This window comes from Patiria miniata, unplaced genomic scaffold, assembly GCF_015706575.1.
Source record: "Patiria miniata isolate m_02_andy unplaced genomic scaffold, ASM1570657v1 HiC_scaffold_20, whole genome shotgun sequence".
NCBI classification, from domain to species: domain Eukaryota; kingdom Metazoa; phylum Echinodermata; class Asteroidea; order Valvatida; family Asterinidae; genus Patiria; species Patiria miniata.
In genome coordinates this window covers 3,860,493-3,874,744 of record NW_024037059.1, presented here as the reverse complement: position 1 = coordinate 3,874,744, position 14,252 = coordinate 3,860,493, and the positions used below count along the sequence as shown (strand labels likewise).

The 14,252-nt window shown below is 42.8% G+C and overlaps 1 protein-coding gene across 3 annotated transcripts in view; it reads right to left on the bottom strand.

Annotated features, from left to right (window-relative positions):
• Positions 1–6,827, bottom strand: part of LOC119728348 (relaxin receptor 1-like) — a 44,726-nt gene extending 37,899 nt beyond the window's left edge. The window contains exons 1-3 of one of the 3 annotated variants that reach the window (XR_005271041.1): positions 6,503–6,827; positions 1,904–2,200; positions 1,379–1,607 (exon numbers count right to left, since the gene is read on the bottom strand). Coding sequence is in view for 2 of the 3 variants with exons in the window: in XM_038200553.1 (XP_038056481.1) it covers positions 1,379–1,607; positions 1,904–1,939 (265 nt within the window). In the remaining variant the exon portion in view is untranslated. The remainder of the gene's footprint in view (positions 1–1,378; positions 1,608–1,903; positions 2,201–6,502) is intronic. The other 2 variants (XM_038200553.1, XM_038200552.1) reach the window with 2 other exon arrangements.
• Positions 6,828–14,252: the final 7,425 nt, after the last annotated feature.

Below are 14,252 nucleotides of genomic sequence, written 5' to 3'. Positions count from 1 at the left end.
TCAACACCAACAAATTCTGAAGAATACTTTTTCGTAAACCAGAATTTTTTTGACCCTGTTCAGGGGCCACCTTTGTTGCTGGCCGGTCTTAAACACTTCTGGCCGGTGCTTTATCATCCATTTAAGACCGGCCACGTGACGGGCTCTCAACCAATAGGAATGGGTGAAACTGTCATAGGTATTAATGAATACTACTTTAAAATACTCTCAACATACCAACTGATAAAGGACCTGGCATGATCTAGGGTTATCATTTTGGTATGTGCATTTCCCCCCTTGTGTAGGCATCGCTGAAATTTGTATGGATAAGGCATAATAGCATCCATTTTTCAAGACAATTTATAAACTAAAATGGCGTGATGTGGTTTGGGATGCGGACTTGATACCAACGAGACATTGTGTTAGAGGGAAAATGCATGACTGATACTCGTGTTATTTTTTCTCATCATGACGAACCAATAGGGAACAGGGGCAACTCCAATCTTCAGAGAACAGCCGTCAAACTACAGGTTTTTCTTGGCTTACATTATGCTTCAACTTAAAGGAAATACAATACCTTTCAGGATTGTTAGTGAATGACAGTCTAAAGCGTCCTGTAAAATTGTGGCACCTGGTGTGCTGTCATTTTCAAGACGGTTGGTATTTTTGTATCAATTTTTCCAATACTGCCCCAAATTTACCATATTTAGTGTGTTTGTTTGCAATAGATTGACACACCTACGAAAGGTACAAGCCAGCTAAACTGGTTCCCCTGACCTTACAATTCCCCGACGTCCATAAATTGCTCCGTTTCATCTTAAGTGGGGTCTGGGAACTAGACTACAGGAAAATGATTGTTTTTCTGCTCTTTCCAGCATCTACGAACCCAAACTTCGAACAAATCAATGTGACAATATGTGCAATAAAATACTAGCCCCCCCCCCCCCAATCCATCCATTTCTGAATATAACAGCAAAAGCAAATTTTGTATATTCCCTTTAGATTCGAAGTTTAAAACAGGTCCACCGCCCCAATAAAGCTGACGGTTGAGAAGAATCTTGAACCAGTGAAAAGGTCACAAATTGTGTAAATCCCATTCGAATGGGCGAAAAACCCCAATCTATAAGATCTCTGGTTTGCATGAACGGATTTCCATGGCATGTTCACTGATAATAATTATACAAGAGTATCATTAATATGCTCCATCAAGATGTAATTCTCATGGTAAGTCGTTTTTGAAAAATTTAAGGATATCTGCTTGCACAACTTTTTTTTAATTTTAGGACACCCTGTATTTTTTTTTTTTTTAGTGTACTTTGATCAAATGCCTTCCTTTAATACGGTAACTAGAGCCATGAAGTTCGGCCCTGGATTAGAGTATACAAGGGACGAAACTCACGGGAAACTCCGATAAAAGTGACAGCCAGCACCAGAATGAGAAGCAGTACGAGGCAGAGGACTAGGACCTTGCATTGCCGGGTCCGAAGGCGGTGTAGCATCGACGACGCGGCGCTCCAAACCGACCCCCGGAATCCATCCCCCCGTGAACTCCTGGAAGCCCGCGAGGATCTCGATGTCAGAATGTTGCGCGGTCTCGGAGTCCCGTCACTCCCTGCTCGTATTTTTGTCTGGTGAAACCACAAACAAAATTCAATTTCAGCCTCATTTTGTAGGTGAGAGATGATCTCTAACCAAAAGAAATTGGTAGACTTCCTAAACTAGTGACTTTGTTACTGTGCACCACATTGCATGAGCAGATTGTCAATTCGTGACGAACTTGCCTGATAAAAAATGGTGTCAAAATTGGATTTTGTACACATTTAGTCTACATTTAGTACTGATTTAGACTAAAAAAGCATGAGGTAACTGAAACAAAGGTGTTCACTTTTTTGGTTCCGAACAAGATGAAAGGCAACATGCTTACCTTATTCCCGTCCTCCGCGGGTTCTTTCATCTCCATTTAATTCAAAGCAGGGATCCCAAAGTTAAGGCCCTCGAAAGGAGCAACTCAAAGTTTGATCCTGTTTCTGCCAACAATCGTCAATATGCAGGTGTCACGCGACTGTTTCCGTGTGCAGAAGGGCCGCACAATGATCGTCACGGCGTCACCGGATCAGTGTCTGAAAGCCGAAGGTTTGCCCCTCACGTTGGTGCGCACAGCAGTCACGTGAGTGCGCAGGTCGGTCACGTGATCGGCAGTCTGGCTCTACCTGTGTTGCTCCTATCAACAGAAAATGAAAAAAACATATCTTATGCACTTTTTGAAACATGCTGTCTACATGATTGGCAAAGTTACATCTGCCAAGCACTTTCCAGAACAATGTGTGTGCGAGCTCACATTTGTCCTATAGGCCCAATTCGTCACTGATAGAAGTATCAAAACGTGTAGGCGAAATGGAGGCCAAGAAAAATGGGTACTACAAGTACGGAACCCGGTGCAAGTACACTTGGGAAACAAATACCTAGCACTGAATCTCAAAAATACTGGTGTTATATCTAACGACATGATTGACAATGGCCACCATTAACTAAAAGTTCTGTTCACTTTCAGTCGAAAATATGTAGGAATTGTTCTTAATTTTATCATCATGTAAAGTGTCTTTCATATTGTTGTATCTTCGAAATGTCAGACGATCGAACTGTGCCATACAATACGTAGCTGGCACTTTGATTGGTTTTGTTAGGTGAAGAGGCTGCCTTTTCAGCCAACGCACGACTATTGTCCAGCAGACTTGCACGAACCCTTTACCCGACGCAGTCTCGCACCTGTAATTCCTCGTCTACATGCTGACCTTGTTCGGCTGACACCACTCCAACGAGTCCTTTTTAGGATCCACCGACTCAGATCACTTCAAGTGTCCATTACTGTGGAAATTATTCCCCCACTTTGCCCATCAAAAGCCGTTCGATTTTCGCGAGTCGTTCGCCACTTCCCCTCGCTATGCTCGCAACGTCGTATCATGATGACCCCGGCGCGGGACGGGTTTTCGGTTTCGTCTTATCGGGCGCCGACTTGGGAGCGGTGCCGAGGTCAAGAGACGCGTATTTGAACGTCGCGTTTGCATTAATGAGTTTTTAAACGAGATAACAAGGCCTTCGCGGGCAAGAAATCAATATACTACCCCGGGAACACAGCCCCTCTTCTCCTTGTCGTTCAACAATTCTCGATGTGTTAACCACGAATTTGCCAGTGTAAACGTAGGATTTGTAGAAGACGTATACGGCGACAGGCTTCACCTTGCCACGAAGGCGATTCTTCAAATTTATCTGGATGACCTGGTTAATTGGTAGAAAAATACCGCCGTTACATTTTGAGCCTTTGTCTCTGTTCGAAGCTTCGTTTCGAGACAGTGCAATCACCTCGCATAACATAACGCTCTCATTTTATACTTCGGAAAAAGAAAGCTATTATCACTTCCCCAAACCTTGAATTTTCAGTTCATTGCTCAGAAATTATCTGAGGTAGGTTACCACTAGTCTCTAACCAAATTCCAGATTGAATGATGCAGCTTGACGTAGACCTACCTGATTAAAAAAGTGTCAATTCATCTTACCCACATGGGCAAAAGAGGCTGGCTTAAGTCCAGAATTCCTCACTGTTTTCTCAGATAAACTTGAATACACTTGTCGCGTTGTTCGGACCAGATGATGCGTCCGAATATTAAGGCTCATGTTACTAGGGCGCCATCTTGAGAGGGCTAACATGTACACAAATCTGTACGTCAGATCTTAGTCCCATCGACGCAGCATTACTTTACATGCCCACCGCCTCTTGTGGACTATACATTCTTTTCACACTTTTATTTAGCCCCTGATTTCTCTGGCCATGCACCGCTCATTCGGTAATACAGTGTGATGAAATTGTTCGGGCCGATCCCATTAGCGGCCATATTGGAGGGTTTCACAGCTTTGGGCATGTGTGTATGCCGTGGTTTAGGTATACAGTCGCAGCAGTTTGCGATGAGGTTTAACGTGTCTATTTATAACGTGTTTGAATGAAACAGTGACCAATCATTTGCAAACCAATGCCGTTGATTTAACCAATTCACCCCGTAACTTTCAACCTCTGAAGCAGCATGTGCAGTCTAATTAGACTTCATGTAATACAAGGTCTGCTCCTTATGAATTATTCCTGTTCCCTATAATTATGTTTGTCTATACCCCTGAGACGATCGGATAGATGATCCACACGGAAGCACTCGACAACCCTCAAGATCGGAGAAAGACGGGAAGATAGCCCGAGGGCCTGTTTGGGGTGGACCAACATTGTCAGACGGTCGAGTGCTGGGAACTCTTAGTCTGATTAAAGGGGTATTGTAAAAAAAAGGGCCAAAACAACAACACCAACACACACAAAACCATACCAACTAGAACACATAACCATCTGGGGAATTCCGAAAGAAACCGACTTTAAATAAGCCAACGTGAAAAGTTAACAATAATGTATAGGCCTGCCAACTCTAACCGCGGACTTCGTGGTTGACTGACCGCGGACGTCGACACGTCGGGACGTTACCAATTAATTCATCAAAGCCAACCGATGTCGGGTTACCTGCAACTGATCTCGAGGGTTTGAAGGCATGTCATCTGACGCCTTCTACGTGGAATGCTCTTTTCGCAAACTTTATCAGGATGGTTGGTTTTCTCATCGTAATTTATATATGCCTCGGCCACCTTTTTTCCCTGAAATTTCACAGGACATGTTGATTGATCGGAGCATGATCGAAGCTCTACGAAATGACGTCACTTGGTTGCACTGACGCCACACGATCAAAACAACACTTGACATTTAATTTCATATCTAGAGAGCGAATTCCTGGCGCAATACAATTTTTTGTTCCAAAATTTGGATTTTGTTCCAACTGAATTTGCGATTTTTAATTGTAAGACCTCCAAAAAAACCCAACTGCGCATAAACGGTGGAAATTATAAAGGATTTTGGCGTCAAGGATGGCCTTATTAGCTTCCCAGTATGCATTACAGTTGATCAAATGGCCAAGATTTGTTGTCTTACTATTGCTTGAAAGGTTAAGGCAATAAAAACACCTTATTAGTCGCATTTGTCTTTCATTTTTCATGAATCAATTTCACAAAGTTAACGGAATTTACGATTACCAATGTTTTTCAGTTGCTTTACATGTAATACTGACCTTCCCTTGATTAAAAAAATTGAGTAATAATCTAATCGCTCATATATCAAAGCGATAAGGAGCATTCCAAAAAGATTCCAGAGCATTGAACCTTTTGAACGTGCGTCTTACGAGGGGCGAAGGGAATGGCCCTTACTTGGCATAGCTGCGTATAGATACGTTCATGCTCGCATCTGCACATACAAATGCGCAGTGAGTTCTTCTCTTATCTACCACAGAATGCTTGGTTGCCAGTAAAGTACATGTACATGTCATAATTTACGCCCACATTTCTGAAAGGCAAACTGTACTTCCAGTTTGATGGGCGATATTGATATCACTCTGATTATTGCTTTGATGCGTTGGCGTCGTATCACTGAAAGATCTGGACATGAAAGAGAACGCCGGATGCCGGATATGGCGAATTGTTTCCTCACTTTGAGATTGATGAGCTGATTCGAAAAGGGTTCATTCATCATCATTAAGGTGTTCAGTTACCGAGTTTATACTTTGAAAAAAAATGTGGGTGATTCAAAGTAACGTAAAGGCTGTAATAACAATAAAGTGGCATACTATTTGCCAAATAACCTAGAAATAGAGGGGTGATGTCTTTTAAGTTATACATTCCAATTTTCAATATATTCCAGATAAGGCTTTTCAAAAAAAGAAAAGAAAATTCAATGCAAATTTCACAACCTAAAATGGAAACTGAGAATCCGAATCCACCAATTACTTGTAGTTCCGTCTGAAATAGCAAGGACGAGCTACAAATCGGATTGCATCTTCATTATTTGATAAGATGGGCTCCTGGTATGAGTTAATGCGATCTTGACCGAGTTATACCCCCACGCCGAGGCAAAGATTACCCGGCACGTTGTAAGTGGATGTATTAACATCCTCTTCATCTCCGATGATAACACCTTTAAGAAGGCGGTGCAGAGCAATTGATAATACAACGACAACGTTCAGTATACCATCTGTTCAACGCTAAAAGACAGGGATCTAAAATGGTGGACTTAAGCCCAACTTGTAAAGCCCATAAAACTCTGTTTTTCTTGTCTCCCTGACACCATTAAGTACCATCACAATTTCTTCCAATCGACCTTGCTGGTTTAGGAATAACTATACACATATGTTGGTCCACGTCATTTAATAAACCCAGATAATACAAGCTGCTTTATATCTACGGCATCCTTTGCATCCTAATATCATCAAAGTACCACCACAATTTCCAATCGACCTTGCGAGTTTGGGAATAACTATAATACACAAATGCTGGTCTACATCGCTTCATAACTCATATTTCTTTTTTATCTACAGCAGCCCATGCAATTACACGATCAATCTTGCACATCCGAACTTGGTTTTACAAGAAACTTTAATAGGTTACTCACCATAAGACTAGCTATTCGGACGCGGGAAAGCTACCATGATTTTCCATCCAATCCTTACTTTCCCAACACGCCATCCAAAATGCTATTCGACACTGTGAATTAACTGCCGGCTCCTCGAAAATTGGTCATAAACACGCCTAATGTACTGGACACTATACAATTGGACATTGTAAACCAGATATATAGTGCTTTATAGTGCCAATCCATTTTGTTGCCTTAAATTATCCTGGTTGTGTCGACTACTCGCTACATATTTCATATGCTGGCAGAGATACGTTACAGATGAGCTCTTCAAATTGTACGAAACTCCTCGTCTGGGAGTTTTCGCAGCTGTATATACCAGCACTATAATAACTGGCAATATATTGGTTACGACAGCAGACCTAATTCGGTTTGGCAGTTTTCAATCACTAAATTGTTTTTAGCTCACCACTTATTGCCCTGTATAATCCCGAGTCACGTGACTCGGACCGATCGATTAAACGCCCCACAGATGTTTATTTAATTACTTTTGGAAGCCTTTCATCAATATCGACAATTATTGATTTTAATGAACTTCCAGTCAGAATTTTTTGTTTGGCATTTTATTGTTCTTTTCAACGCTAATGTTAAAATTAAAATTCCCAGTTTTATTCTTCGGTCGGTTAATGCTTCTGTATTTTAACTTTTCATCCAGTCATGATATATGTGTATAAAAAATATTAGTGGTATCTGAAAAGGAATTGTTCTGATATTGCAGAGATCGTGTACAAAAGTACTAACAGCGCCCTCTGTTGTCATGAATAGGGATCATCGACATTTCCTGCAAACGTCAAGTGTACATGATACCAAAACAAAATATACAATCCCTCCAAAACAGCACGTGTATGGATTTAGCCGCGGTATCATGTCTTTGAAAGAAATTCCTATCCAGCTGCCTCCACAAATCGTTTTATCCTTGCAGTGTGATTGCTTTCTGTTGCGTCGTTACCCGAGAGCGTAACACAACATGCCCGTTGACGTTGATGCCAAGAGGTATTATGCTTCCTAATGCCAGTTGAAAAAAAGTAGAAAAAAACTCAAGGACAATTGAGATGATGAGATTAGTTTACAGATGCCTTTCTTGTTTTTCAGGAGTTTTCTTCTTCTGGTGTTTGAACCTAAATCGGGCACATCGTGCATGTCGTTTTCGTTGACATATTCGCTCAATTATTATGCAACGCATTTCATACCGCTTTATGTGGTAATTGAATGCTTGTTCACATGAACAAAAACATTACGTCGAAGGCTTTTTTTAAAGCTTGTTGGATGGTCGACATCAGTGCTTTCTTTTCTGCGGTAAATGCTGCAGATGCTTTTTACTCTGTTGCCAAATCTCGATTACATGTCCGAATTATTCCCGTAAATGGTTGTGATGGACTCAACGAATATCCAGGAATTATTTAAAAAAAAAAAAAGGAAAAATGTTTCAGCTGGCAAGATGTGCTGAATACACTTTCGATATACCTTCTTTAGAGTTCAATAGCCTAGCTTTACAAGGGGAAAAAGACCCTCACGACAGCAAAACATTGTCTACTAACACTACAGAAATTAGGAGAATATCCCAGAAATCCCTACGCTCAATAGCCTTGCTTTAGAAGGAAAAAAAAAAGACATTCACGCCAGCAAACCATTGTAAACTAACATAACAGAAACTTAGGAGAACATCCCGGAAATTACTACGCTTAATAATAACGACCGTCTTACAAGAAGATTTCTATCAAAACACCAAACGAAAACGTGGCACAAACAGATTACAAAGGCTCCGAGAAGATGTGCCTTAAAAATAGCAGCGGGAATCGATATTGGTTCACTGCCGGTGTAAATTGAGCGTTCGTCCCGATGAAGCCCTGCGTGTGTATGAACCTAAGGCCACAAGAAGAGTAATGGATTACTATTACCATACACGGCGACGTACAAAGTGTTTCTGTACTTATCGTTATAACAAATTGAGTGTGTCGTTGGATGAAAGCCAATAAACGTAATACACAGTGAGGTTTTTTTTAACGTCTTGTCGTTTAACCTAAATTATGGAGGAGGTGGCGGACGCCAAATGTCTTGGCAAATCTCCTGCACGGTCAATTAATAAATTAGTCAAGCAATGAGGGAGACTAAAGGGGTGGGAAACTGAGCACAAAATTAAGAAAACCGAGATGGAAAATCGTGCCATCTGCACACTTATTGACTGAGGAAAAAATTAAATTGGTTTCTATAGCCTTGCTCTATGGTTTTTGGTATTTCAATTTCAGAAGTGTGGCTCTTCGCGCACGCGATTTGGGTTACACGAAGGACAGGGCGGTCAGCACAAATAGCTTAAGGCTACGTGAAAAGGGAATTACGCAATCAACAAAAATCACCAGGAGATGATTGAAGGCGAGGGAGTCAGGTTGCCGCAAGACACTACGTGACTGCAGAGCCGGCCGGCCGTCTATCTACCGAGTCACTCTTGGGAGGATCGGACCGGCTGCTACTGGAACGGTATTAACACTTGACACATTTCTGCTAGCTGATCACGACACAGCTGTGAAACGGCGGAAGTTATCAATTTGGAACAGAAACCCCCGGCACCTGTTTTCGTTGAACCATCGAGGAAAGCGTCGCGTGGCGGGCTCATCGGCGATGCGCATTTCTGGGAAATAACAAACTCCGGCACCATGGGATTATAGGGTTGCCTTGGCGTTAGTTTGTAGCCTCGGGTTAGTCATTTGCTCTGGTTTGATGCAGTTTTTAGATTAATCCGACAATCGTGGCGCCACGCTAACGTGCATGGAACACGCATTCTGAATCTGGTGCCGCCTCAATAACTGACTTTTAATTCTAGTCATCGGGTAAGTGTACAACCAACCCGGGCCCATTCAGATATTGCTAATTTTTTCCCTGCAGTATGCTCACTTACCAGAAAAACGGGATGAAAGACACTTCTGTGAACGGTTAGTAAAATGAGCAACGTGTTAGCCACTTAATCACCCAGAAAGAGGACATTAGCAAGCAGGAGAACCACTAAGCCATACTGCCCAATGGCCTTCCCCCATTTTTTTATACATAGTTGTAAGATAAAATAGCTCCACCCACAAAACAAGATGAACGCGTTCAGGAACCTACAGACAGCAGGTATGCTGGCGCCCTGCAATGCGCAATAAGCCCTTTGATTCACTGTGTGGCATCTACTGTTATTGGCCTTGGTGGTTCCAACTGACATCATCCTACAAATAACCGAGACAGTCATTTGCGAAAATCGGTGGTACATGCGTGATGGCTGTGGCGAAGGCGCGCATGCACACAAAGCTTCTTAGGTTGGTTTCCCGACACTTCAAGGGTAGAGTATATCATTTTGTCATTGGTGCATTTTTGTTTGTTTGAAGCAACAAAAGCGCTCAAAATCCAAAGAAGTGTGTTTAACAACTAAAACGATGAAGCGTTTGTTCTGTAGAATGCAGTACATTTCGAGAAAGCACAATATTCTAAAATTCGATTTCAATTTAAAATCTGCCGATCTGCCGCCTTACAAATACCACCATATTGATAAAAAGAAAAGAAAAGGGCAAATGGATACTCGAATCATACGCTTACGAAACTAATGACCGGAAGAACTCTTGGTGGCGCACTGCAATGTGAATCGCCCGAATTGGTCGTATTCCAGGCCGAAATATCCCTTTAACAATCAGCACTAAGTACGCGCACTCCATATCTATCACAATGTACAGCAGTTACGGATTTTAAGGCTGCGTTTGAGTGTGATGCTCTTGATGCAGTGAGTGGAGGAAGATTTTGAGTGTACGCACAACTCTCGAGTCAGACAGCTCCAAGTATCAACTTAAGGGTTGAGAAAGCGCAGAAAGGCTGCCGAATTTAGCAGTTGAATATTCTTAATTCAAGATGGTCTTGAGATTTACCTCAGTTTTCTCTAAAGATTCGTAAATGTATTTGAAGAGTTCCCTATAAACTATCACATATTTTGTGACAAGTGTAAACGCACTGTTTCTGTTGAAGTAAGAAAGAAAAAACGGTATTGATAGAACATTGCAAGGTACACTTGTGACGAGATGAGTATACGCACTCGAACGTAGACAAAATAACGACGTGACGACATGGGGAATTATATCAGTTTGGTGCAGTGTACTATTTTGACAAATTATACGCCGTGTGACAAAACATTCTTTTCTCCATTAATAACACACTTTAATGACCTACGGAGCTGATTTTTTCCCCCAAGAGATGAGTGAGTTTTATTATTAGTTCCGCGTCTGCGTATCACTTTAAGCGACAATTTGTGCCTGAAACAGAGGTCACTGTTCTAGTGTCCCATTCAGAAATGGTTTCCTTTGACAAAAAAGTCCATTATAAGACAGAATTCAATCAGACATAATCGCAGCCTTTTAGTTTCCATGGCTACCGACGTTCACACTTCAACAAATTTACAGGAGTTAGCTATTTTAATCCCTCCATTCATTCATTCATAGATTTTTGTTATGGAGTGTGTTTCCGAGCACTCCAGTGTTCTTCATTCGGAAGAATAAACTTCCATAATGGTGCACTTTAACATTCGACGTCTTTAACATCTGATTAGCTGCAAACGTTTTTCTGCCTGCGGACACAATCTGCAAATTCGCAATGGAGAGACTCTTCGCTGTTTTTGTATTCTTTCAGCCAATTTTAGACCAGACACACCATACAACGTTAGAGAGACCGGACCAGGCCAGACCAGACCAGAGTTGCTAAACCAGAGTTGACCAGACCAGAGATGACCAGAGTTGACCGGAGTTGACCAGAGTTGACCAGAGTTGACCAGAGTTGACCGGAGTTGACCGGAGTTGACCGGAGTTGACCGGAGTTGACCGGAGTTGACCAGAGTTGACCAGAGTTGACCAGACCAGAGTTGACCAGAGTTGACCAGATTTGACCAGAGTTGATCGGAGTTGTCTAGAGTTGACCGGAGTTGACCAGAGTTGACCGGAGTTGACCGGAGTTGACCAGAGTTGACCAGAGTTGATCAGAGTTGACCAGACCAGACCAGACCAGACCAGACCAGAAAATGCTATATAGATCATTCCATCAAGGCCAAGCCAGACTAGACCATGCACCAAACACAATTCAACAAGTCACAACAGACATGCAAGCACGTAAGCACGTCCCAAAGTCATTTTACTTCTGAACTTACAGCCGCGCATGTATACATGAAAAAAATACAAGAAGACACTCCATTCAGGCCGACAATTGGCTCATTTCCCCACCCGTGTGCCACAGCATCAGGAGACTGTCATTGTAGAGGGCTGGGGCGGCTGACTCGGGTCTGTGATCCACCCACAGAACAACGCACAGGCATGCACGCCTTCGCCACGTGACCTCAAGGGGCCTCGGATCATTGGTATGGTAATGGATATCGTCAAGGATCCAAGCCGAGCTCATTTTTAAGGCTTGTGTGGGCGATTAATCTTACCGCCTTTGCATATGAGAAAGCACTTGACCCACAAAATTCAGACATATAAAGGTCGAGGATGTAACAGATTCATCACGATGACTTCACCAGATCAGTACAGTGCATTCTAAAGTCAAAGATGCATACAGCTTCTTGAAACAAGAGAAGTTTACCTGTTAAAACTCATTATCTACGGTGAAGCCCTTAGTAAGCTAACCGACTCATTCACCGTCCCCGGGGCTCAAAGGCAACCGCACATGAACTCAAGAGTCAAAATAATGAATCTTACTTTATTCATCATATTCTACAAGTTACAGAAGACGACCCCGTTCTCAATCCCTTCCCTAAGACATTAAAGGCAGGATCAGAGTTTCATACCTGATATGAACAGCAAAAGTGAAGCCAAATTCCTTGAAGAAACGTTCAAGAAAACGAAAACCTTCGGATCCACGTGGACAAAATTCATGCGAGTGTCGCAACCATTTTCCCCTGTTTGATGTTTGCCACCAAAGCAGCCGAAAACCGATTTCTACAATTCTGATCCGTGCCTGCACTCAGAATGCATGCAATGAATATGCCTCATTTGTGGTGACAACCAAGCATTAAACCTATTTAAGTGCAAATATAGTGTTGTTAGAAGAAGTGTTTGTGTCTCGGATACATGCAGCTGATGATTTGGAAGCACATCATTCTATTTAAGTTAGTCGGTCTCTCAATCTGTGTATACTTGATGACAACTGATTTCACAGACAGATGACGTTGCAGTCATTATCTAACATGACGTTAAGAAAGTTGACGCATACAAACTATGACAATACAAAATGTATTAGTGAATGTATTCAATGTAAAGAACCAGTTAAATCTGTTTCTCCCTTCACACTCCTTAATGAAACACCATTGCAACCCCGAAAACACACAATGTACCATGTACTCAAATACTATTGATGAAGGTCTGCGTTAAAACAGATGGAAGTCATGTAACACAGTAAACGATTCCACCTTAATAAAAGGAATAACACGTTTTAGACACCTGTGTTTAAGTGCAAAATATGCAACACCCGTTTTTTTAATCGAGGAAGCAAAGATGTGCTCGGCTCTCCCTTTAAAAGGGCGTCCTTATTAGATGCATGAACGAATGATGTGACCGTATTGGTAATTGGACGGTTTGGTTGAGTGCAAGTATTAAACATTAAGCCTCGAGGGATTTAAGGCAAAGCATATCTGATCCAGAATTAGCGACAACTCGATTGCCAAGGTCCTTACAAGTCATGTTCCTTAGGGATGAGGTCGGGAGAGGGAAATTGTCTTGGTTTGTCTTCACGTCTTCTCCCTCAATCTATATATATAAGAGAGAGTTTAACTCGGCCTCCGAGACGATGTTTGCTCATGAAAGGATCCCAGACCGCGGGCTCACGCGGCGCCAAAATCGCTCCACGTCCGTGGAAAAATACGGAGGGTGTCTTCCGCCGGGTCGGACGCTTCGGGTCGTCCTGATTTTCCCGTACGGACCGGCGATCCTTTTCGTCGATTTTTGGTGACTGCGTTTTTCGCAGGAATTTGCCGTCGTGTGCGCTTTCACGTTGACTGCCTGGCCGCCCCCTGTGCTGGCTTCTCTGCGTGTCTAGACTGTGCGAGGTCAGCGAGGTCAACGTAGGGGTTCCGTTTACGTGTTCTACTCGGCCCTTCTGCAAAAGCGTTCACCAAATTGTGTTATCGGGTGACCTTGGTAAAATATTTTTTCTCCATGGTGCGTGGCCACCAAGTGCCCCTATTGTTTCATATGCTTCGCTTGCCGCCCCTGCGCCGAGTGCAACGAATACTCAGAAGGACTTCACATTAAGTATGCCTTGCGTGGTCTGACCAATCGAAAGTCTACACTGCGTAGTATTTCCGGGCTATGCAAAACTGTCGATGACAACGCGTACTGCAGCCTGCTCCACACCCTGCAAACGAGGTGGGGTCTACGGTGCTCGCTATTTGCATGATTTGAAGCACAAGCATGTGAGTGACGTGTATAGTGCTCTGTTGCTTCCATCGTGTGTTAATACAGCTCCATGCTTCCACCAAGGCTGAACGTTGTGAGTTCGCTGCCCACCACAGTGTTGCGTTATAATTTCGGGGGCCTGTCTGGGATCAACGAAGGATCGATGCATTGCTTCAAACATCGAGATCTTAAACGCAGTCACACAAAAAATCGACGAAAATGTGTCCGATCCGGCGGAAGACACCCTCCACATTTTTCCACGGACGTGGAGCGATTGTGGCGTCGCGAAAGACCGCGGTCTCAGATCGTTTCAGGAGCAAACATTTCTCGGA